Here is a 26231-nt window from a genome sequence, read left to right on the forward strand (position 1 = left end):
TGATGGAAAACTGCAGCGAATCTGCAGCGGCTAATCCGCTGCGGATCCGCAGCCAAATCCGCACCATGTGCACATAGCCTAATTCTAAAGGTATGTGCACACTCTGCGGAAAATGCTGCGGATCCGCAGCAGTTTCCCAAGAGTTTACAGTTTAATGTAAACCTATGGGAAACAAAAATCGCTGTACACATGCTGCGGAAAAACTGCACGGAAACGCAGGGGTTTACATTCTGCAACATGTCACTTCTTTCTGCGGATTCCGCAGCCGTTTTACAACTGCTCCAATAGTAAACTGCAGTTGTAAAACCGCAGCGAAATGCGCAGAAAAAAAACCGCGTAAATCAGCGATAAATCCGCAGCGGTTTAGCACTGCGGATTTATCAAATCCGCTGCGGAAAAATCCGCAGAGGACCAGAATACGTGTGCACATACCGAAACCCTAACCCTAACCCTAGTTCTTACCCCAACCTTAGTGGAAGAAAAAAAAAATTATTTATTTTATTATTGTCCCAACCTATGGGGGTGACAAAGGGGGGGGGGGAGTCATTTAGTATTTTTTTTATTTTGATCACTGTGATAGGTCACAGTGATCAAAATGCACTCGAAATGAATCTGCCGGCCGGCAGATTCGGCGGGCGCACTGCGCATGCGCCTGCCATTTTGGAAAATGGCGGCGCCCAGGAAAGAAGACGGACGGACCACGGGAGGCTCGGTAAGTATGATGGGGTGGGGGGGAGCACGGGGAGGTGGATCGGAGCATGGGGGGTGGATCGGAGCACGGGGGGTGGATCGGAGCACGGGGGTGGATCGGAGCACGGGGGGGTGGATTGGAGCACCGGGGGGTGGATCGGAGTGCATGGGGGGTGGATCGGAGAGCAGGGGGGGGGGTGGTTGGAGCACAGGGGTGGGATTGGAGCACGGGGGTGAGCGGACAAGAGCACGGGGGGAGCGGACAGGGGGAGGGAGGGGAGCGGAGCTGTGTACCGGACTGATTGGAGGAATGGGGGGGGATCGGTGGGGTGGAGGGGGGGCAGACCAGTGTTTCCAGCCATGGCCGATGATATTTCAGCATCGGCCATGGCTGGATTGTAATATTTCACCAGTTTTAATAGGTGAAATATTACAAATCGCTCTGATTGGCAGTTTCACTTTCAACAGCCAATCAGAGTGATCGTAGCCACGGGGGGGGGGGGGTGAAGCCACCCCCCCTGGGCTGTACTACCACTCCCCCTGTCCCTGCAGATCGGGTGTAATTGGAGTTAACCCTTTCACCCGATCTGCAGGGACGCGATCATTCTGTGACACAGCATATGCGTCACAGGTCGGATTGGCACCGACTTTCATGACACATACGCTGTGTCACAGGTCGGGAAGGGGTTAAAGTGAAAGGACTTGATTTGGAAACGAACACACCTCACAGTGCATGTCAGACCAAATGAGAATCATGAGGTCAAAGGAACTGGCCAAGGAGCTCAGAGACAGAATTGTGGCAAGACACAGATCTGACCAAGGTTACAACAGAATTTCTGCAGTACTCAAGGTTCCTAAGAGCACAGTGGCCTCCATAATCCTTAAATGGAAGAAGTTTGGGACCACCAGAAGTCTTCCTAGACCTGGCCGTCCAGCCAAACTGAGCAATTGTGGGAGAAGAGCCTTGGTGAGAGAGGTAACGAAGGACCCCAAGATCACTATGGCTGAGCTCCAGAAATGCAGTAGGGAGATGGGTAAAAATTCCACAAAGTCAACTATCACTACAGGCCTTTATGGTAGAGTGGCCCAACGGAAGCCTCTCCTCTGTGCAAGACATATCAAAGCCCGCATTGAGTTTGCAAAAAAAAACACATTAAGGACTCCCAGACTATGAGAAATAAGATTCTCTGGTCTGATGAGACAAAGATAGACCTTTTTGGTGATAATTCTAAGCGGTATGTGTGGAGAAAACCTGGCACAGCTCATCACCTGCCCAATACAATCCCAACAGTGAAACATGGTGGTGGCCGCATCGTGCTATGGGGGTGTTTTTCAGCTGAAGGGACAGGACGACTGGTTGTCATTGAAGGAAACATGAATACGGCCAAGTATAGAGATATTCTGGATGAAAACCTCGTCCAGAGTGCTCTGGACCTCAGACTTGGCCGAAGGTTCACCTTCCAACAAGATAATGACCCTAAGCACACAGCTAAAATAACAAGGGAGTGGCTTCAGAAAAATTCTGTGACCATTCTTGACTGGTCCAGCCAGAGCCCTGAACCTAAACCCAATTGAGCATCTCTGGACAGACCTGAAAATGGCTGTCAACCAACGTTCACCATCAAACCTGACGGAACTGGGGAGTATCTGCAAGGAAGAATGGCAGAGGATCCCCAAATCCAGGTGTGAAAAACTTTTATCATTCCCAAGAAGACTCATGGCTGTACTAGCTCAAAAGGGTGCTTCTACTCAATACTGAGCAAAGGGTCTGAATACTTATGACCATGTGATATTTCAGTTTTTCTTTTTTAATAAATGTGCAAAAATTACTAGATTTCTGTTTTTTTTTTCAGTCAAGATGGGGTGCAGAGTGTACATTAATTTGAAAAAAAATGAACTTTTTTGAATTTACCAAATGGCTGCAATGAAACAAAGAGTGAAAAATTTAAAGGGGTCTGAATACTTTCTGTACCCACTGTAGAATGAGTTTAACAACATTGGTGCTCTACCAAGGCTATGGTATTTAATGAACCCAACTCTCAATGCATGGGAGTGAGCACCATACAGAAACCACTGTTGAAAAGAGTTCAAAGAGTGGAGACAGAGATAGCACCCAATCTAGCTTGTAATTACGGTAAATATGTTTTCCGGTTTCACAAAACTCCATGGCTACTGTTTCTTTTTTTTTTTTTTCTTTACTCATCCTGAGTCTCTGCTGCTTCTTTCAGTGACTGTTAGGCTATGTGCACACGTATAATGGTCCACTGTGGATTTGATAAATCTGCAGGGCAAAAACGCTGTGTTTTTGCTGCAGATTTATTGCGGATTTACTGCGGTTTTTACTGCGGTTTTACAACTGCCGTTTTCTATAGGAGCTGTAAAACCGCTGCGGAATCCACAGAAAGAAGTGACATGCTGCGGAATGTAAACCGCTGCGTTTCCACGTGCTTTTTTCCGCAGCATGTGCACAGCGTTTTTTGTTTCCCATAGGTTTACACTGTAATGTAAACTCATGGGAAACTGCTGCGGACCCGCAGCTGTGGAAACGCTGCGGATCCGCAGCGTTTTTCGCACCGTGTGCACATACCCTTATTGTCTGTAGTGCTAATGTCACATTAACAGCGCTGCAGCCAATCAGTAATGTCAGCAGAGCTGCCAGAGTTGACAGCATGAGCCGCTCAAAGCCGGTGAGCTTTGTTATTGGCTGCAGCGCTGTAAACGTGATGTCAGCACTGCAGATGATAAAAGACACTGGGAGCGGCCGCAGATACTGGACCTGCAGAAGGTGAGTAACAGACATTTAGATTTTTTAAAACAAACTACAGGCTGGGTGACATGATTTTTCTGAAAACGGAACACTAAGGTCTATTCTCTGAACAGTTGCGGCTAGTTGCAGATGATGAATTACTCTTCCTTTAAGCAGCCATATACTGTACATGGGTGTTCTGGGGGAATAATAATTATAGTAGGAGTGACCTAACTCAGCCACCAATGGCTGAGTGGGTATTTTCAGCCATTTCTGGTATATCAAGAAAATGACCAGTAAGTACCGGAACAGGATCTGGGGGACGATTAAGGTATTTATTATTTCATTTTTTCCAAATCACATCAGCCCCATTGATTAGCTGGTAATAGCTCAGGCTACGTCCGAATATAAAATATTGCCCATGCTTTTTTCCTCCATTCAATATGCAGAGACTGCAATGCAGTACATCCAGCAGCTGATAAGGGGGAGTGCCAGGTGTCCGACCACCACTGATCTGAAATTGATCCCCTATCCTAAAGATCTATCATAAGGGTAGGTCATCACCATCATGTGACTAGAGAACTCCTTTAATCACTCCTTTTAGTCCCTATCCCCAAAACAGGTCATATAACATGTACTCTCTGAGCTTCGAAAGAATGCCTATAGGAACCTTAACATTTCAATATATGGAGTCAAGAAAAGTCCGGTGGTGGCCCAGCAACGGTGTAGAATGTAGAACTGGACATTCAAGATAAGGTAGTTCTCATTTGCACAAGCCATGACATGTCCTTAGATAGCTTTTTATAATTTAAATTTACGAATAATTTCACAGGAATTATGACATTTCATTTGTCTGCAATTGTGGTATTACACATTCTCTTCTTCACTGGACAGTCAACATATTATTTTCGCAAAAAATCCTAGCAAATTTTTCTCACAAACTCTGTATTAAATTATGAGGGATCCTGTTGGAATTTTATGTTATCCAAAAGAGGCCTCCACCCATCATCTTGCCGGTCATCCTAGCTGGTCCTCTGTCTCTGTGATGTGGGAGCAAATATACATTGCTGCCCACCCACATCCTTCATCCTGAGTGACGGTGCAGAAATGAGATCAACTCACATAGCTGGAGACGAATCAAATGTAGCAGGGGGTCTGAATACGACGCTTGTCAATTCTACTGCTAGGTAATTTTAGAAAATACTGCTACAGTGTGAAATATTATAATCCTCTTCTCCACCCTTGAAAACTAGAAATCACACCATCAGTTGTAGACTTTCAGGGCCTGATAGGAGTTGTAGTTTTACCTACAAATTGGATTCACCACTTTATTTTAGGATCCCAGAAGTCAGACTCCCACAAATGTGGAGACTGGATGAGTTGCCGCACAGACCTAGCACTCGGCCCCCTCTTTCCTACATAATGGCAGTCCGGGCCAGTCAGCAGTGCAGGGAACTGTAGGCTGGCTAAGTGACGCAGATATGTAAAGGCTGAGCTAAAGAGTGATGGACCCAGTTTGGATCTGCATACCATGCTCTGAAAGGATTAGTGTATGGCCCTTAAAATGCCAAGACTGATTTCAAGTCCCAGTATAGCCCTGACCATACCACATCTCCTTAAAGGGCTTTCTCCAATTAGAAATGTAGTATAGTTCTTTTGATTAGCTATGTAGCTTACCCCATGTGCAGGGCATTGCAGTAGGTTTGGTATCCATGGTTATGACCTCTCATATTGTGAGTTAGTTAGTTGTAACCATGGATATCTAAGCTACTGCAATGCCCTTCACATGGGGTAAGCGACATAGCAAATCAGAAGAAATATACTACATTTCAAATTGGAGGTATTTGCTAATATTATTATTATTATTACACCTACATATTTGGATAGGATCTTGGAGATGGGAATACCCCTTTAAACTGTCACATGAAAACAGACTTATGTGTGCAATGTTATGAATGTAGCAATGGTGGCTGATTTCTTTCTCAGAATGATTTTATTCTATTCATACGCGTGCATAGATCAAGCATTAAACAGTGACTTTACAAGAGCATAAAGCCGTCAACTTGGAATGCGGAAGTTTGAATTCATTCAGTTAATGGAGGCCGACCTACATACTTCTCGTTACCCAAACAATGATAGATGGCAAGGACTGCTATACACTCTCATTAAAATGTAATATGAAGAGATTAATTTGTTAAATACTCTTGAGAAATCATAGAGGAAAAGCAAACAGTACATTCCAACAAGGTCCCAGGATTCAGGTCACTAACAATCTGCAGTTAATCCTATAATTAACGGATTAACTTCTTAGACAATCCTCTTTAACAAATCCAGGCACAAAAGCCTGCCATTCTAACATACACATGTAAGTAATGTAATATACGTAAAGTATTTCTAGAAATCTAAGTATGTTCATAACCAGATCCACACCAAGACTTAGGCTCCGATTCAAAGTGATTACACCAAAACTCTGGCATATATTGCTTTGAAAAGTTGCACATTTTTTTGAGAAACACAATTTTATGACTTTTGGCATTTTCACATGATGGGGACAAGACGCCAGAGGTCGTCTATTTCATGAGGAGCAGTGGCGTTCCTTAGACCAGAAAAGTTACTCCAGTTTCTAAGATTTGTGGCGAGGTGCACACAGCACTTGTCAGGCGCTCCTAGTTCGTTAAGAGGCACGTCCCTCTTAACTAATCAGGAGCATCTGTCTCCACTATGCCCCATTATCAAGACTGGTGTGAACATCGCCAGTGAATCGGAGCAATAATGTCCTCGGGGTCGTATTTACAGCACCAGCTGCCCTACTCACTAAAGGTACCTTCACACATAACGATATTGTTAACGATATCGTTGCTATTTGTGACGTAGCAACGATATCGTTAATGAAATCGTTCTGTATGACAGCGACCAACGATCAGGCCCCTGCTGGGAGATCGTTGGTCGCTGAATAAAGTCCAGAACTTTATTTCGTCGCTGGACTCCCTGGAGACATCGCTGGATCGGCGTGTGTGACACCGATCCAGCGATGTCTTCACTGGTAACCAGGGTAAACATCGGGTAACTAAGCGCAGGGCCGCGCTTAGTAACCCGATGTTTACCCTGGATACCATGCTAAAAGTTAAAAAAAACAAACAGTACATACTTACCTACCGCTGTCTGTCCTCCAGCGCTGTGCTCTGCACTCCTCCTGTACTGTCTGTGAGCCGGAAAGCAGAGCGGTGACGTCACCGCTCTGCTTTCCGGCTCACAGACAGTACAGGAGGAGAGCAGAGAAGCAGAGCGCAGCGCTGGAGGACAGACAGCGGTAGGTAAGTATGTAGTGTTTGTTTTTTTTAACTTTTAGCATGGTATCCAGGGTAAACATCGGGTTACTAAGCGCGGCCCTGCGCTTAGTTACCCGATGTTTACCCTGGTTACCGGCATCGTTGGTCGCTGGAGAGCTGTCTGTGTGACAGCTCTCCAGCGACCAAACAGCGACGCTGCAGCGATCCGGATCGTTGTCGGTATCGCTGCAGCGTCGCTTAATGTGAAGGGGCCTTTAGGCTGAATACAACCTCATTACATTGTCATTTAAATTCGCCAATTATTGTCCAGATGAAATGGATATTTGACTTAGAAACATTAAAACCATGTGGAAATATAATGAACAGACGCACTGAAGGGCCAAACAAAATATTCAAATCAGTGGTGACTTCTCTGATTGGAGTTACCAACTTTGAATCCTATCTGGCACGGTTCAACATGATGAATTATTCCAATTCTTTGAGTATCTGTAGCCCTATATACAGGCCCACTCACAGGTTCCAAGATTGTAGACACCTGTGATGAGAGTTAGTGGACACACCTTGATTTAACATGTCCCTTTGTCACATTATTTTCAGGGGTACCAGCATTTCTGTCCAGGACTATTTCATGAGTTCTATTTTTCTACAAATTCTGTGGAAGCATAGTTGAAAAGCAATGTCTGACTTTCATTTGTTCATTTTCATAGATTTTTCTTATTTATTATTACTTTTGTCAGATTCAAGTTATAGTTATTTCTGTGACCATTGTGGGGTTTTCTGTCATTAAACGAGGGGTACCAACAATTTTGACCACGTATATATATATATATATATATATATATATATATATATATATATATATACCGTATTTTCCGGCGTATAACACGACTTTTTGACCCCTAAAAATTGTCCCAAAAGTCGGGGGTCGTCTTATACGCCCGGTACGGTGTGTGCAGGGAGCGATCCTGGATGTCTGCGTGTTGTTCCCAGGGTCTGGAGGAGAGGAGACTCTCCTTCAGGCCCTGGGATTCATATTTGTGTAAAAAATAAAGAATTAAAATAAAAAACAAAGGATATACTCACCCTCGGACGGCCCCTGGCTCACAGCGCTGCTAGCGTCTGCCTCCGTTCCTAAGAATGCAGAGAGTGAAGGACCTTCGATGACGTCGCGGTCACATGAGCGGTCAGGTGAGCGGTCATCGAAGGGTGAGTATATCCTTTGTTGTATGAATCCCAGGGCCTGAAGGAGAGTCTCCTCTCCTCCAGACCCTGGGAACCACACGCCGTATAAGATGACTGGGCGTATAAGATGACCCCCGTCTTATACGGCGGGCATATCCCAAATTCCATATTTTATATGGAAAAGTTGGGGGTCGTCTTATAAACCCAGTCGTCTTATACACCAGAAAATACGGTATATATAAAGCTGAATGTGTATGTGTGTGTGTGTATGTCCGGGATTGGCATCTGCACCGTCACAGCTACAGCCACAAAATTTTGCACAGTCACACGTCTGGACCCCGAGAGCGTCATAGGCTATGTTGTGAGGCGAAATTTTAACCCCGCGTTTTCCAATTCACCAAACAATTTTGCCCCTATCTACATAATGGGGAAAAAGTGAAAGGAAAAGTGTTGGAGGCAAATTGACAGCTACCAGATGTGAACAAGGGGGACTTAAAGAATGAGAGCGATGGCACCAAAGAGTATATACCGTACAGTTGCTAAGGTGGGGCCTTGACATGGGATACTGTTATGGACCTGGTGGTTAGGAGCACCCGGAACGACCTGATGGTTAAACTCACACAGGACAAGCTCTGGGAAGTGGGAGCTCTGCTGACCGCAACCCCTAATCCTATCACACAACTAGAAATAGCCGTGGAGCGTACCTAACATGACCTAGACGCCTCTTCACAGCCTAAGAGCTAACTAGCCCTAAAGATAGAAAATAAAGCCTACCTTACCTCAGAGAAATTCCCCAAAGGAAAAGGCAGCCCCCCACATATATTGACTGTGAGTTAAGATGAAAGTCACAAACACAGAAATGAAACAGGTTTCAGCAAAGGAAGGCCAGACTTACTAAACAGACTGAGGATAGGAAAGGTATCTTTGCGGTCAGCACAAAAAACTACAAAAGACCACGCAGAGTGTGCAAAAAGACCTCCGCACCGACTCACGGTGCGGAGGTGCCACTCTGCATCCCAGAGCTTCCAGCTAGCAAGACAAAATCATGAAAGCCAACTGGACAAGGAAACAATGAACAAATAATTAACTAGCAGGGACTTAGCTTCTGCTGGAGTAGACAGGTCACCAGAAAGATCCAAGAGCGAACTGAATCAGTACAAGAACATTGACAGCTGGCATGGAGTAACGATCTGAGTGGAGTTAAATAGAACAAAAAAAGAATAAACTACGTCACCTGTGGAAGGAACCTCAGAAGCAGCAGCTCCACTCACAGCCACCAGAGGGAGTCCATGGACAGAACTCACCGAAGTACCATTCATGACCACAGGAGGGAGTTCGAAAACAGAATTCACAACAGGATACTCACCATACACGGGGATATGAACACACACACAAAATGCGCCACACACTACCACGTGCTGGAACACATATACCACCCTCAGCACACATTTCACCACACATACACCAACCTCGCCACATAAAAGTCGAAACACAAAAGTCACCGCTCAAAACTCGCCACGCGCAAAATTCGCCACATGCTAAACTTGCCACATGCAAAACTCGCCACACGCAAAACTTGCACGCGCGGAAAAATTGCCACATGTACAAAAGTTGCAACACATGCAAAAGTTGCCTCACACAAAACTTGCACATACTCAAAACGCACCACACATAAAACTCGCTATGCGCAAAACTTGCTGCACACCACTTGCTACACTAACCTGTCACATGCAACTCAACACACTAAAAGTTGCTACACGCATGTCGCCACACAAAACACATCTCACAAAAGTCGCTACATGCATGTCGCCACACGCAACTCAACACACACAACTTGACACATGAAACTCGCCCTAAAACACACACAAGTCTGGTATTATCCTTCAAAAATAAAAATCTGATTAATAAGCAGACAAACTACAAGAGCAACAAATGTACCATATAGGAAATACGGCAGCTGTCAGTCACATGACCTGTCTATTATGTGTATGTGTGAGCTAATATATACTGCCAGGGGGGAGGGCTTCCTGTTGGCTGGGGATTTATCAGGCTGCCAATTTAGCTTACAAATACTGAGGTAAAAATACTGACCAAATAACATGTGAACGAGGTCTAATACAGGAGGAGATGACATACAGGTACATACTATATACAGGGGAGATGACACACAGGTATATACTATATACAGGAGGAGATGACTTACAGGTATATATTATATACAGGAGGAGCTTACATACAGGTATATACTATATAAAAGAGGAGATGACACATAGGTATATAGAGGAGATGACATACAGCAGGTACATACTATATACAGGGGAGATGATATACAGGTATATACTATATACAGGAGATGACATATAGGTATATACTATATATAGGAGGAGATGACACACAGGTATATACTATATACAGAAGAGATGACATACAGGTATGTATATACAGTAGTATATACAGGAGGAGATGACACATAGGTATATACAATATACAGGAGGAGATGACATACAGCATTTATATAGTATTTACAGGGGAGATGACATACAGGTATATACTATATACCGGGGAGATGACATACAGGTATATACTACATACAGGAGATGACATACAGGTGTATACTATATATAAGGGAGATGACAAACATGTATATACTGAGGGAAAAATGAGATGTGTGAGGTGAAAATGAGATGTGTGAGGTGAAAATGAGAGGTGTGAGGTGAAAATGAAAAGGTGTGAGTGCAAAATGAGAGGAGCGAGGGAAAATAGTGGAGTGATCTGAAAATGACAGATGTGAGGTCGAAATGACAAGTGTTAGGGGGGAATGAGAGGAGTGAGGGGGAAAATAAAAGGAGTGAGGGGGAAAATGAGAGGTGGGAGGGAGAAAATGAGAGATGTGAGGGGGAAAATGAAAGATGTGAGGGGGAAAATGAGAGGCGTAATGGGAAAATAAGAGAAGTGAGGTGCTATAACTAACCACAGATATTTACTATGCCCAGGCAACGCCGGGCTCTTCAGCTAGTATATATGTAAAAGCATATTGGCACTGCTTAATTCAGGGGTGTGGAACCTCCAGCATGCACGTTACAACGATCTTTTCTCTGGCCAACACAGATTCCCATGGACAGCAGGGGCCGGCACTCCCGTTTTGCTCATGCACACAGCGTTCCCTACTGTGCATGCAGCCTATGCAATCAAGGATTAGGTCCTGACGCTGGCCAGAGCTAGAGTCTGGACGTAATTCGTGAGAGGAATTAGCACGCAATGCGCTCCCATTCCACACATGAAGACAGTAGCGGCCACCCCGTGTTATGTACCATATTTTTCGGATTAAAATTTTCGGACAAAATTTTGGAGGAAAGTGGGGGATGCATCTTATAGTCCAAATGTACCTTATAGTCCTTATGGTGGTTGTGGCTGTGGGAGGTAGAACCGCAGCAGTGGTCGAGCAGGTCACAGGAGGCAGGAGCTGGCGGTTGCAGCTAACACGTGTGCCCACTATTAAAAAAAATAATATTTACTGCTCCCCATGCCAATGGTCTCTCCCATCTCTATGCACTGAATCCGGCGCCTAGAGGTGGGAGGGACTATAAACCTGTGAAGATGTGAATATTCATTGTCTGTACACGTGTTAGACACAGCCGCCGGGCCATCACGTGTGCCCGCTATTAAACAGAATGAATATTCACTGCTCCCCTATGCCTATAGTCCTGCCCACCTCTATGCACTGTACTAGGCACCGAGAGGTGGGCGGGACTATGAAAGTAGAGAGCGATGAATATTAATTCTCTTTAATAGCAGGCACACATGATTGCTGAGCTGCTGCAGGAGCCAGGAGCTGCAGGTAAGACCTGTGCACGCTATTAAATAAGAATGAATATTCACTGCTCCCCATTCCCATAGTCGTGGGTGTGGGGAGAAGTGAATATTCCAGGAGTTGATGTTAGCATGTGGGGGCACATGGCAGTGACATGTTTCTGGCATCAGAACAGAACTCCGCGCTACGATAGAGCAGAGGTAAGGTGAGTAAAATAGTTTATTTTTTATGGGCGCGGCATGATGAGGGCTATATATACCAGGATGGGGGGCCATGCATACCAGGTTGGGAACCATGTATACCAAGATGGGATGGGGGCCATGTATACAGGGATTGGGGCCATGTATACCAGGATGGAGAATCATGTATACCAGGATGGGGATGGGGGCCATGGATACCAGGAAGGAGGGTCATATATACCTGAATGGAGACATACAGTACACCAGGATGGGGATCACATATACCTGGATGGGGAGATATATATCAGGAAGGGGGGAGCCATATATACCAGGATGGGGACATATATGTACCAGAATTTGGGATATTAGTACAGAATTGGGGAACATTACCCATATAACAGTGTCGGCAGCAAATACCCACCTCCCCTATAACAGTGCATCATGACCACAATTTTTGCTTCAATTCTTTTTCTATTTTCCTCCTCTAAAATCTAGGTGCGTCTTATAGTCCGAAAAATATGGTAATACGTCTGGTGCCGCAAAGCATTTTCTGAATCACACTGAAGCAGTTTTGAGACATTTAAATTTTTCGGATTTGTCAGAGTCAATAGACCCAAACGAGAAGGCAATTGGAGAAAAGTAAACTACTATTAAAGAATGAGGCACATATCATAATAATAGCGGGTACATATGTTAGCCGCAGCCACTGGCTCCTGCAGCAGCTGGGTGATCACATGTGCCAGCCAGCAGCGCAAGGAAAGCTATTTTTCTCCTTACAATTATAAATACAGCTCTGGCAAAAATTAAGAGACCACTGCAAAATGTTCAGTTTGTCTGATTTTTCTCTTTATAGGTATATTTTTGAGTAAAATGTAAATATTTCATTTATTCTATAAACTACTGACAACATGTCTCAGAATTTCCAAGCAATATATTTTGGTTTTTTTTTTGAAAAGGAGAAGTGGTCAAAATTAGAAAAAAGAAAAACAGTGCTTTCAGACCTCAAATAATGCAAAGAAAACAAGTTCATAATCATTTAGAAACAACAATACAATATTTTTTAACTCAGGAACAGTTCAGAAATCAATATTTTGTGGAATAACCATGATTTTTAATCACAGCTTTCATGCGTCTTGGCATGCTTTCCACCAGTCTGTCACACTGCTTCTGGCGCAAAAACGTAAGCAGTTCTTTGTTTGATGGCTTGTGACTATCCATCATCCTCTTGATTACATTCCAGAGGTTTTCAATGGGGTTCAGGTCTGGAGAATGGGCTGCCCATAACAGGGTTTTGATGTGGTGGTCTCTTAATTTTTGCCAGAGCTGTATTTATTGAAATGTATTGCAATGTTAAACACCAGTGAATGTTGTACAGTTTTCTATGTATTTGTAATGTTTAAAGGGGTTGTCCACTACTTTCATGTAACCCCCCAATGTATCCCCCCTGGGCCCCTAATGAATTGTGTAAATACCTTCTGTTGCCGTTTTCGCCTGTGAGCGGCGCTATGGCAGCGGCTGAGTCCGGGTCACGTGACCCCTAGGCTGCAGTCACTGCTAATTTCCGCTGACGTCACGTCAATTTCCAGACTCTGGAAATTGACGTGACGTCGGCAACAGGCGTGACCCTGCCTCCATAGACAGCAGTCACTCAAGAGTGACTGGGCTGTGCGCGTGGCTGTGTGCTGCCTGCGGGGCTGTGTGTGCTGGTGGCGGGCGGGGCTGTGTGCGCTGGGGGCGGGCGGGGCTGTGTGTGTGCTGGGGGCGGGCGGGGCTGTGTGTGCTGGGGGCGGGCGGGGCTGTGCTGCGGGCGGGGCTGTGCTAAGATCTGCTCTGCTGCCGTCGTCCGCGTCCGGTGTGGCGGCCGATGCATCGGCGGCTGGTGCGGTGGCCGGTGCTGTGGCGGCCGGTGCGTCATCGTCGGCGGCCGGTGCCGTGGTGGCGGCCGGTGCAACGGCGGGGGTCTGTGCGGTGGCAGCGGCGTCTCTGTGTGCAGGCATCGTCCGATGGGACTACAAGTCCCATCGGGCTCTGCCTGCTACAGTGACAGCAAGTAACACATTAGCCAATGATGGGACAGTAGTAGTCCCATCATCCGGCTAATGTGTTGAATGTAAAAAAAAAAAAAAACACAGTACATACATACAACACACACCATGTGACGTAACATGTGACAACATTCAACACATGCGACTACATGCGACATGCACCATGCGGCTACATGCGACATGCACCATGCGGCACCATGCGACGACATGCACCATGCGGCTACATGCGACATGCACCATGCGGCACCATGCGACGACATGCACCATGCGATGACATGCACCATGCGGCGACATGCACCATGCGACAACATGCACCATCATGCACCATGCGCCAACATGCGGCGACATGCTCCATACGCCGACATGCATCATGCGCCGACATGCACCATGCACTGACATGCAACATGCGGCGACATGCAACATGCAACACCATGCGCCGACATGCAACATGCGGCGACATGCTACATGCACCATGCGATGACATGCTATGACGTGCTACATGCACCATGCGACGACATGCGACATGCACCATGCGACGACATGCACCATGCGTCAACATGCACCATGCGCTGACATGCACCATGCGACGACATGCACCATGCGGCGACATGCGCAATGCGACGACATGCTACATGCACCATGTGACGACATGCGACATCATGCTACATGCACCATGCGACGACATGCACCATGCGCCAACATGCATCATGCGCCGACATGCAACATGCGGCGACATGCAACATATGACGACATGCACCATGCGACGACATGCACCATGCACAGTACACACATACAACATACATACAGACATACAGTACATATAACATAGAGTATATACTCACCATCACTTGTCACTTTGTTTCCCCGAAGCCATTGTCACCTGTAAAAAATATTAAAATAATAAACAAACAATATACTCCCTGATCCGCAGAAATCCAATTAAAACGAGTGTCCCACGACGATCTCCCAGTGGAGAGCAGGAGCATCAGCTGATGCGACCACTTTCCAGGGGCTCCAGGAACACAATGATGGGAGGTATCCTTCCATCATGTATTCCTCACAAGGTATTCCTACGCCCCTGTGAGAAAATATTCCCTAGTCTCACTTATGGCATTGCTGGGTGAGACATTTTCCCACGCAGCAAATGCCATAAAGTGAGACCCTGAACTCAGGTAACCTCAGTGATGCACTGCAGGAGCCATTGTCTCCTGTCAGTGTGTCACTGAGGGTCCTATAGAGCAGTGACATCACCCGATGTCACTGTTCTATAGGGGAGATCGTCGTGGGACACTCATTATTAATTGGACTACGGCGGACAGATAGTATACGGTTTATTATTTTACTTTTTTTGCAGGCGCTGAAGTATGGTAAGTATGGTTAAATAAAAAATATTAAAATACTTTTTTCCAAATGTGTGCGTGTTTTATTAACCCTTTTTTACTATTGGATTAATAATGGATAGGTGTCTTATTGACGCCTCTCCGTTATTAACCCGGCTTAATGTCACCTTACAATAGCAAAGTGACATTAACCCCTTATTACCCCATATCCCACCGCTACTCGGGAGTGGGAGGAGAGGGGCTAAGTGCTGGAATTGGCGCATCTTACAGATGCGCCATTTCTGGGGCGGCTGCAGACTGGTATTTGTAGCCGGGGGGGGCAATATCCATGGCCCCTCTCTAGGCTATGAATATCAGCCCGCAGCTGTCTGCGTAGCCTTTCTGGCTATAAAATATAGGAGGACCCCACGTCTTTTTTTGGGGGGGTCCCCCTATTTTAATAGCCAGTAAAGGCTACGCAGACAGCTGCGGGCTGGTATTCATAGCAGGCTACAAATATCCCCCTCTGGCGCAGAAAATTGCGCGGGAGGCCACGCCGTTTTCTTCTGCTTTTTTTTTTTTTAAAAATTCAACGCTCATTAAGGCCTCTTTCACTCTTGCGTCGTTACGGGTCCGTTGCTATGCGTCGGGCCGATGTACCGACGCACGTTGTGAAATTTGTGCATGACGTGGGCAACGGATGCAGTTCTTCAAAGCATCCGCTGCCTATTCTGAAGTGCGGGGAGAAGGGGGCGGAGTTTCTGCCGCACATGCGCAGTAGAAAATGGCGGGCACGACGGCCAAAAAAACTTTCACTTGAACGTTTTTTCGTGCCGACGGTCCGCCAAAGCACGATCCGTCGCTAACATAAGTCTATGGGTAAAACGCATCCTGCAAGCACATTTGCAGGATCCGTTTTTTTGCACCGGATCGTTTTTTTCCGCCAGATCCATTTTTTTTCAACCGGATCCATTTTTTTCCACCGGATTGTTTTTTTTTCCGCCAGATCTGTTTTTTCTCATAGAGTTATATTAGCGCCGGATTGCGCCTGATGGCCACACGTTTAATCCGTTTTTTGCAGGATCCGTCAAAAAAGCTGTTTCCGCCAGACGGAAAACACATACAGAGGAACGGTTTTTCAGTACATCGAAAAAATGCACAGCGACGGATCTAGCAAAAAACGGATAAAACGTGTGGCCATCAGGCGCACTCCGGCGCTAATACAACTCTATGAGAAAAAAACGGATCTGGCGGAAAAAAACGATCAGGTGGGGAAAAAAGGATACGGCGATAAAAAAAAGATCCGGCGAAAAAAAACGGATCCTGCAAATGTGCTCGCAGGATGCGTTTTGTACCTATAGACTTGTATTAGCGACGGATCGCGACGGCTGGCCACATGTCGCGTCCGTCGTGCAACGGATCCGTCATGTGTTTTGGCGGACGCGATGCACAAAAAAAGTTCAATGTAACTTTTTTTGTGCGACGTGTCTGCCATTTACTACTGCGCATGTGTGGCTGGAACTCCGCCCCCTCCTCCATGCTCATCACAATGGGCAGCGGATGCGTTGTAAAACTGCATCCGCTGCCCACGTTGTGCTAAATTTAGCATAACGTCGGTCGGTACGTCTGGCCGACAATTTGCGACGGCCTCGTACCGACGCAAGTGTGAAAGTAGCCTTACATCTGAATTTGCTGACTATAATGCAGCCACCCCAGAGTATAATGTAACCCCCCAAAGAATATCATGCAGCCCTCCCATAGAGTATGATGCAATCACCCCTCATAGAATATAAATATAATACAGCCCCCCATAGAATATAATGTAGCCCCGAATAGAATAGAATGCAGCCCACCTCCCCATAGAATATAATGCAGCCCCATCAAAGAGTATGATGCAATCATCCCTCTTAAAATCTAATACAGCCCCCCATAGAATATAATGCAGCCCACCTCCTCATAATATATAATGTAGCCCCCATAGAATATAATGCAGCCTCCCATAGTATATAAGACAGCCTCCCCCATAGAATATAATATACCCCCCATAGAATAGAATATACCCCCGCAATAGTATATAACACAGCCACATAGTATATAACACGGCCTCCCCCATAGAATATAATATACCTCCCATAGTATATATCAAAGCTTGCATATAATATAGCACAACCTGCATAGTATATAGCACAGCCTGCATAATATAGCACAGCCCGCGAAGTAGTATACAGCACAGCCCGTGTAGTAGTATACAGCACAGCCTGCATAGTAGTATATACAGCACAGCCCGCGTAGTAGTATATACAGCACAGCCCGCATAGTAGTATACACAGCACAGCCCACACAGTGGTATATACACAGCACAGCCCACACAGTGGTATATACACAGCACAGCCCACACAGTGGTATATACACAGCACAGCCCACACAGTGGTATATACACAGCACAGCCCACACAGTGGTATGTACACAGCACAGCCCACACAGTGGTATATACACAGCACAGCCCACACAGTGGTATATACACAACACAGCCCACACAGTGGTATATACACAGCACAGCCCACACAGTGGTATATACACAGCACAGCCCACACAGTGGTATATACACAGCACAGCCCACACAGTGGTATATACACAACACAGCCCACACAGTGGTATATACAGCACAACCCACATCTCATCCCCCCGATAATGGCTCCACAGTCCAGTAAAAAAAAAAAAAACACTCTCCTCACCTCTCCTCTTGCCCGCGCTGCTCCTGGCTGCTGTCTCCTGTCTCGGCGGCTGCAGTCTGCCCAGGACACAGCAGGTGTGCGATGATATGACGTCATCGCGCACCCGCAGTGTCAGAGGCAGAGCGGGGAATGATGGGAGAGGGAGCGTCAGCGGACGCTCTCTCCTCCATTATTGCATTGAACTATACCGGCGTCATAGACGGCACTGGCGGGAGGAGGGGGGAAAGAGTGCAGCGGCCCACTACTGGCACCGGCCCTTCTGGCATTTGCCAGAAGTGCCCGATGGCCAGTCCGGCCCTGGTCACCGCCCACACACTTCCCTCCTCCTGAACTGCAGCGTTTCTCGGACCCACATCCGCAACAAAACTGCAGATATTTTTTACATCTCAATGAAAGTCTAAGGCCGGAGTCACACTACAGCGAGATACGGCCAAGTCTCACAGGTTAAATACAAGCTCTGGCACCGGCACTCCGGAGCGGAGCGTGCGGCTCCATGTATTGCTATGCGGTCGCACGCTCCGCTCCGGAATGCCGGTGCCAGAGTGATTTTAACCTGCGAGACTCGGCCGTATCTCGCTGTGTGTGATCCCGGCCTAAGGGTGCAGAAACGCTGCAGTTCGGCACAAAAGAAGTGACATGCTGCGGAGAAAAAAAAAAGCTGCGTTTCGGTGCGGCCTTTTCTGCAGAATGTGCACAAGTCTGCGGTTCCCATAGACTTACATTGGTTGTGGATTTAATGCAATTCCGTACGGCAAAAAGCGCTGCGGATCTGCAATCAAATCCACAACGTGTGCACACAGTCTTAGCATTTAGTGAACCTAGCAAAAAGGCAAGCAAAAAAACAAGTGTGGGATTGCAATTTTTTTGCAATTTCATCGCACTTTGAATTTTTTTCACATTTTCTGTTATACGACATGGTAAAACCAATGGTGTTGTTCAAAAGTAGAACTTGACGTCCATGCTGACGCTATAAAACGGACATGTCAGCGTGTTTTGCCCATGGACACATGGTCCGTGGAAACACACTGACATGTGCACAGACCCATTCATTTGATCTGGATCTGCATTTTACACATTAATATTCATATCTTCTCTACAGCAAACGCTGCTGCAGGGAAGATATGAATCGCGGCTTCAGCACCAGTGGGGGGGACAGCGCTTAATGTAGCGCTGTCTCCTGCACGGCACACGGACTGCACATGGACAACGTCCGTGTGCGGTACGTGTTTTACACGGACCCATTGACTTTAATGGGTCCGTGTAATCCGTGCGCTCCCACGAACACTGACATGTCTCCAAATTTGGCACAAGGAGACACGGTCCGCAAAAAATCAATGACATCTGCACAGATGCATTGATTTTTATGTGTCTACGTGTGTCAGTGGCTCCGGTACGTGAGGAAACTGTCACCTCACGTACCAGAGACACTGACGTGTGAGACTGGCCTAAGGTGTAGACAGCCTTTATCAGTGCTGGAGAAATGAAGTGATTTCCCATGGAAACACAACATTCGATAGCAGATAACCTCACATACCCTTGTTCTACTTGCTGATGACAACTAGGAAAAAAGCTACAAAATCTACAAATCCCTACAGCAGCTGCAGAGCATTTATTGTGTCTGAAAACAGTATTCGGAGAGAGAGAACTATGCGGTACTCTCATTACTCTACATTGCAGAATTTTCCAATGCAGTAAAACCACCATGACCGCAGTAATACATTGGTGCTCCAGTTTTACATGACTTTTCAAGACAGTGGGCTACCTTATGAATTGGAATATTAGGAACTAGTGATGAGGGAGTGTGCTCATTACTCCAGTTTTCCGAGCATGCTCGTGTGTTCTCCGAGTATCTTAGGTGTCCTTGTACATTATGTTTGTGTTCCCGCAGCTGCATAATTTGCGGCTGCTAGACAGCCTGACTACATGTGGGGATTTTCTAACAAACAGGCAATCCCTGCATGTGTTCAAGTTGTCTAACAGCCGCAAATCCTGAAGCTCCGGCGACACAAATATTATCTACAAGCACGCCCAAGATACTCGGAGAACACCCGAACATGCTCAGAAAACTCGAGTAACGAGTACACTCGCTCATCACTACTAAGAACACAATCCAGGTTGTAAGCCCCCATCAGCTTTAATAGTCCATGATAGCAGTAGTAATACTACATATAGTATGATATCAGTAATACTACATATAGTATGATAGCAGTAATACTACATATAGTATGATAGCAGTAATACTACATATAGTATGATAGCAGTAATACTACATATGATATGATAGCAGTAATACTACATGTACTATGATAGCAGTACATAGTGTGATAGCAGCAATACTACATACAGTATGATAGCGGTAAGGCCGGCGTCACACACAGCGTATGAAAATACGGTCCGTATATTACGGCCGTAATACGCTGAAAAGTCCCGAAAATAGTGGTCCGTAGCTCCTCCTTTCCTAGAAAGCTCACTTGCTCGAGATCATAAGAGGGCGCCCTCTGCTGGTTGTCCTCATATGAACTCGAGCCTGGGAGCTTTCTAGGAAAGTTCCCACGATCTAGGGACAGCCAGCAGAGGGCGCCTCACCGCAAATGAAGCTAAATATAGATCATTGACCTACTTTACCTTCATTCGCCGGGGTTTTGCAGCCATGAGCAGCTGCATTAGCGGAGCTCGTGGCTGCAAAATATTTTAACCCCTTCAGATGGATTTAAATCGTTGGACGTTACAGATCTTCGGAAGGTATGTATATTGTTGGTTTATTTATTTTTTTTTAGTTACAGATCGTGGGTCTTCAGTGAGTGAATTGGGCGTAGAATAAATTATTCCAACAACCTTTGTGATTTTTTCATTAAAATAATTTTTAATAATGTGTTTGTGTGTTTTTTAACCCTTTACTAGTATTGGATTAATAATGGATAGGTGTCATAATTGACGCCTCTCCATTATTAATTTGGCTTAATGTCACCTTACAATAGCAAGGTGGCATTAACCCTTCATTACCCCATTTCCAACCGCTACATGGGAATGGGAAGAGAGTGGCCAAGTGCCAGAATTGGCGCATCTTCCAGATGTGCCTTTTCTGGGGTGGCTGGGGGCAGATGTTTTTAGCCAGGGGGGGGGCAATAACCATGGACCCTCTCTAGGCTATTAATATCTGCCCTCAGTCACTGGCTTTACTACTCTGGCGGAGAAAATTGTGCGGGAGCCCACGCCAATTTTTTCCGCCATTTAACCCTTTATTTTAATAGCTAGAACGGCCAAATTTTGCATATACACACTACTAACATTAGTAGTGTGGAATATGCAAAAAAAATGGGGATATGAGATGGTTTACTGTATGTAAACCAGGTCTCATATCATGTCGGGTTTAGGAAGGAGAAAGCAAAAGCCGGTAATTGAATTACCGGCTTTCTGCTATCTCGCGCTGTATGAAATATTAATATATATACATATATGTGTCTCACTGACATATATATATATATCTATACCTATTCTATGTGTACACATTTATTCTACCTATTCTACTGTAAGCTGTCAGTGTGATTTTACTGTACACCGCACTGAATTACCGGCTTTTCTCTCTAACAGTGCTGCGTATTCTTCGCAAGTCACACTGCTGGTCCGTGTGTAATCCATATTTTTGGGGCTTCCATAGACTTTCATTGGCGTTCTATCTGCGCAATACGGTGACAAACGCAGCATGCTGCGATTTTCTACGGCTGTAGAAAGCCGTATAATACTGATCAGTAAAATACGGCAGATAGGAGCAGGGGCATAGAGAATAATTGTGCCGTATGTTATGCGAGTTTTACGGACGTAGTTTCTGCGCTCTTACGTCCGTAAAACTCGCAAGTGTGACGCCGGCCTAATACTACATATAGTATGATATCAGTAATACTACATATAGTATGATAGCAGTAATACTACATATAGTATGATAGCAGTAAAAATACATAAAGTATGATAGCAGTAATACTACATATGATATGATAGCAGTAATACTAAATGTTCTATGATAGCAGTACATAGTGTGATAGCAGCAATACTACATACAGTATGATAGCGGTAATACTACATATAGTATGACAGCAGTAATACTACATATAGTATGATAGCAGTAAAACTACATATAGTATGATAGAAGTAATACTACATATAGTATGATAGAAGTAATACTACATATAGTATGATAGCAGTAGTACTACATACAGTATGATAGCAGTAATACTACATATAGTATGATAGCAGTAACACTACATATGGTATGATAGCAGTAATACTACATGTACTATGATAGCAGTACATAGTGTGATAGCAGCAATACTACATACAGCATGATAGCGGTAATACTACATATAGTATGATAGCAGTAATACTACATATAGTAGGATAGAAGTAATACTACATATAGTATGATAGCAGTAGTACTACATACAGTATGATAGCAGTAATACTACATATAGTATGATAGCAGCAATACTACATATAGTATGACAGCAGTAATGCTTCATATAGTATGATACAGTAATATTACATATAGTATGATAGCAGTAATACTACATATAGTATGATAGCAGTAGAACTACATATAGTATGATAGTAGTAATACTGCATGTACTACGATAGCAGTAATACTACATATAGTATGATAGCAGTAATACTACATATAGTATGATAGCAGTAGTACTACATACAGTATGATAGCAGTAATACTACATATGCTATGATAGCAGTAGTACTACATATAGTATGATAGCAGTAATACTACATATAGTATGACAGCAATAATATTACATACAGTATGATAGCAGTAATACTACATATAGTATAATAGTAATACTACATATAGTATGATAGCAGTAAAACTACATATACTATGATAGCAGTAATACTACATTTAGTATGACAGCAGTAATACTTCGTATAGTATGATAACTGTAATACTACATACAGTATGATAGCAGTAGTAATACTACATATACTATGATAGCAGTAATACTACATATACTATGAGAGCAGTAATACTACATATACTATGATAGCAGTAAGGCTACGTTAACATTTGCGTTCTGCTGGGCTGCGTCGGGCGCAGCCGCGGCGACGCATGCGTCATGCTCCCCTATATTTAACATGGGGGCGCATGGACATGCGTTTGCATGCGTTTTGCGATGAATGCGTTTTTTTTGCCGCAAACGTTAGGGCGCAGAGGACGCAGCAAGATGCATTTTTTTTGCGTCCAAAATTCGGCAAAAAAGGACGCATGCGTCGCAAAACTATGCATTTTAGCGTGCGTTTTGGTGCATTTTTGTTTGCGTTGTGCGTTGCGTCGCCGACGCAACATCGCACAATGCAAATATGAACGTAGCCTAATACTACATATAGTATGTTAACAATAATACTACATATAGTATGATAGCAGTAATACTACATATAGTATGATAGCAGCAGTACTACATACAGTATGATACCAGCTATACTACATAAAGTATGATAGCAGTAATACTACATATAGTATGATAGCAGCAATACTACATATAATATGATGGCAGCAGTACTACATGTAGTATGATAGCAGTAATACTGCATATAGTATGATAGCATTAGTACTATATATAGTATGATAGCAGTAATACTACATATAGTATGATAGCAGTAGTACTACATGTAGTATGATAGCAGTAATACTGCATATAGTATGATAGCATTAGTACTACATATAGTATGATAGCAGTAATACTACATATAGTATGATAGCAGTAATACTACATATAGTATGATAGCAGTAATACTACATATAGTATGATAGCAGTAATACTACATATAGTATGATAGCAGTAATACTACATATAGTATGATAATCAGTTTGTAACTTTACAAAGCTGCAAGGTGTGGATTCTTTGAGCAACCTTGACTTGGAACTATATACTTTTGGTTTGGATCACAAACTCTCTTTTCTCTATGTATTAAAGACTATATCCTGGAGACGATCCCTGGTCCCCCGTGATAGGGGTTTTTGGGACTATGTTTTGTATGTCTTATTGGTTCCGATATGTTTTCATATAGTATGATAGCAGTAAAACTACATATAGTATCATAGCAGTAGTACTACATACAGTATGATAGCAGTAATACTACATATAATATGAAAGAAGTAATATTACATATAGTATGATAGCAGTAATACTACATATAATATGATAGTAGTAATACTACATATAGTATGATAGCAGTAATACTACATATAGTATGATAGCAGTAATACTACATATAGTATGATATCAGTAGTACTACATATAGTATGATATCAGTAGTACTACATACAGTATGATAGCAGTAATACTACATATAATATGAAAGAAGTAATATTACATATAGTATGATAGCAGTAATACTACATATAGTATGATATCAGTAGTACTACATATAGTATCATAGCAGTAGTACTACATACAGTATGATAGCAGTAATACTACATATAATATGAAAGAAGTAATATTACATATAGTATGATAGCAGTAATACTACATATAATATGATAGTAGTAATACTACATATAGTATGATAGCAGTAATACTACATATAGTATGATAGCAGTAATACTACATATAGTATGATATCAGTAGTACTACATATAGTATGATATCAGTAGTACTACATATAGTATGATATCAGTAGTACTACATACAGTATGATAGCAGTAATACTACATATAATATGAAAGAAGTAATATTACATATAGTATGATAGCAGTAATACTACATATAGTATGATATCAGTAGTACTACATATAGTATCATAGCAGTAGTACTACATACAGTATGATAGCAGTAATACTACATATAATATGAAAGTAATATTACATATAGTATGATAGCAGTAATACTACATATAATATGATAGTAGTAATACTACATATAGTATGATAGCAGCAATACTACATATAGTATGATAGCAGTAATACTACATATAGTATGATATCAGTAGTACTACATACAGTATGATAGCAGTAATACTACATATAATATGAAAGAAGTAATATTACATATAGTATGATAGCAGTAATACTACATATAGTATGATATCAGTAGTACTACATATAGTATCATAGCAGTAGTACTACATACAGTATGATAGCAGTAATACTACATATAATATGAAAGAAGTAATATTACATATAGTATGATAGCAGTAATACTACATATAATATGATAGTAGTAATACTACATATATTTTGATAGCAGTAATACTACATATAATATGATAGTAGTAATACTACATATAGTATGATATCAGTAGTACTACATGTACTATGATAGCAGTAACACTGCATACAGTATGATAGCAGTAACACTACATATAGTATGATATCAGCAGTACTACATATAATATAATAGCAGTAATACTACATATAGTATGATAGCAGTAACACTACATACATGGTAGTATGATAGCAGTAGTACTACACAGTATGATAATAGTACTAGTTACATAGAACACATTACACAGAATAAGTAATGAGCAGGACACTACTGTAACTGTTCCTGTGGTAAATACCTGGTATGGCCAGGTTGGAGAGTGGCATGGTGCTTAGGCACACTGGCAGAGTGCCCATCCAGTCCTCATTGCACGTCACAGCCATCACTCGGTGCAGGGATCGCTCATACTCAGATGTTGGCGGGCTGTCCCCGGCCGCGTCCTGTGTGTGAGCCGCCCGCCGCCCGGTGTGGCCGTGCTGTGCACTCACTTCCTGACATGCCGGCTGCAGACCTCCCGTGCTGAGAGCCGGTGACAGCTCTGTGTGACGGCGGCAGCATAAGCGTATTAGCCTCTGTGCTGAGTAAGCGGGGCTGGACCTCTGTCACACCCGTCACTGGGCTCTCAGGCACAGCGCCATCCTGTGGACACAATCAGGGATTACAGCATCAAATGCTATTTAGACATCGATGTTCCATTGATAAAGAAGAAATGAAAGGCAATTCTAGAATACCAAGACGATTAGAAAGTGTGTGATTTTGGCATGTCATATACAGTGGTGAAAATAAGTATTTGATACACTACCGATTTTATCAGTTTTCCCACATAAGAGACCTCTTTTAGTTGTGGAACACTACTACACCTATCAGATACTTGGGCCATAGCACTATGTGTCACAGTCTGGTATTATCGCGCTTATTGTGTTATATACTGTATTACGCTCCTCTTACACTCAGCCGATGTGCGGGTTTAGTGGA

General features: G+C 43.8%; 1 protein-coding gene across 1 annotated transcript in view; it reads right to left on the reverse strand.

Annotated features, from left to right (window-relative positions):
- The window catches only part of PLCXD2 (phosphatidylinositol specific phospholipase C X domain containing 2), a 58234-nt gene extending 32414 nt beyond the window's left edge, over nt 1–25820 (reverse strand). The window contains exon 1 of the mRNA XM_069756444.1: nt 25555–25820. Within this exon, the coding sequence (XP_069612545.1) occupies nt 25555–25639 (85 nt within the window). The 5' untranslated portion in view covers nt 25640–25820. The remainder of the gene's footprint in view (nt 1–25554) is intronic.
- Nucleotides 25821–26231: the final 411 nt, after the last annotated feature.

This window comes from Ranitomeya imitator, chromosome 3 (assembly GCF_032444005.1).
Source record: "Ranitomeya imitator isolate aRanImi1 chromosome 3, aRanImi1.pri, whole genome shotgun sequence".
Classification (NCBI taxonomy): domain Eukaryota; kingdom Metazoa; phylum Chordata; class Amphibia; order Anura; family Dendrobatidae; genus Ranitomeya; species Ranitomeya imitator.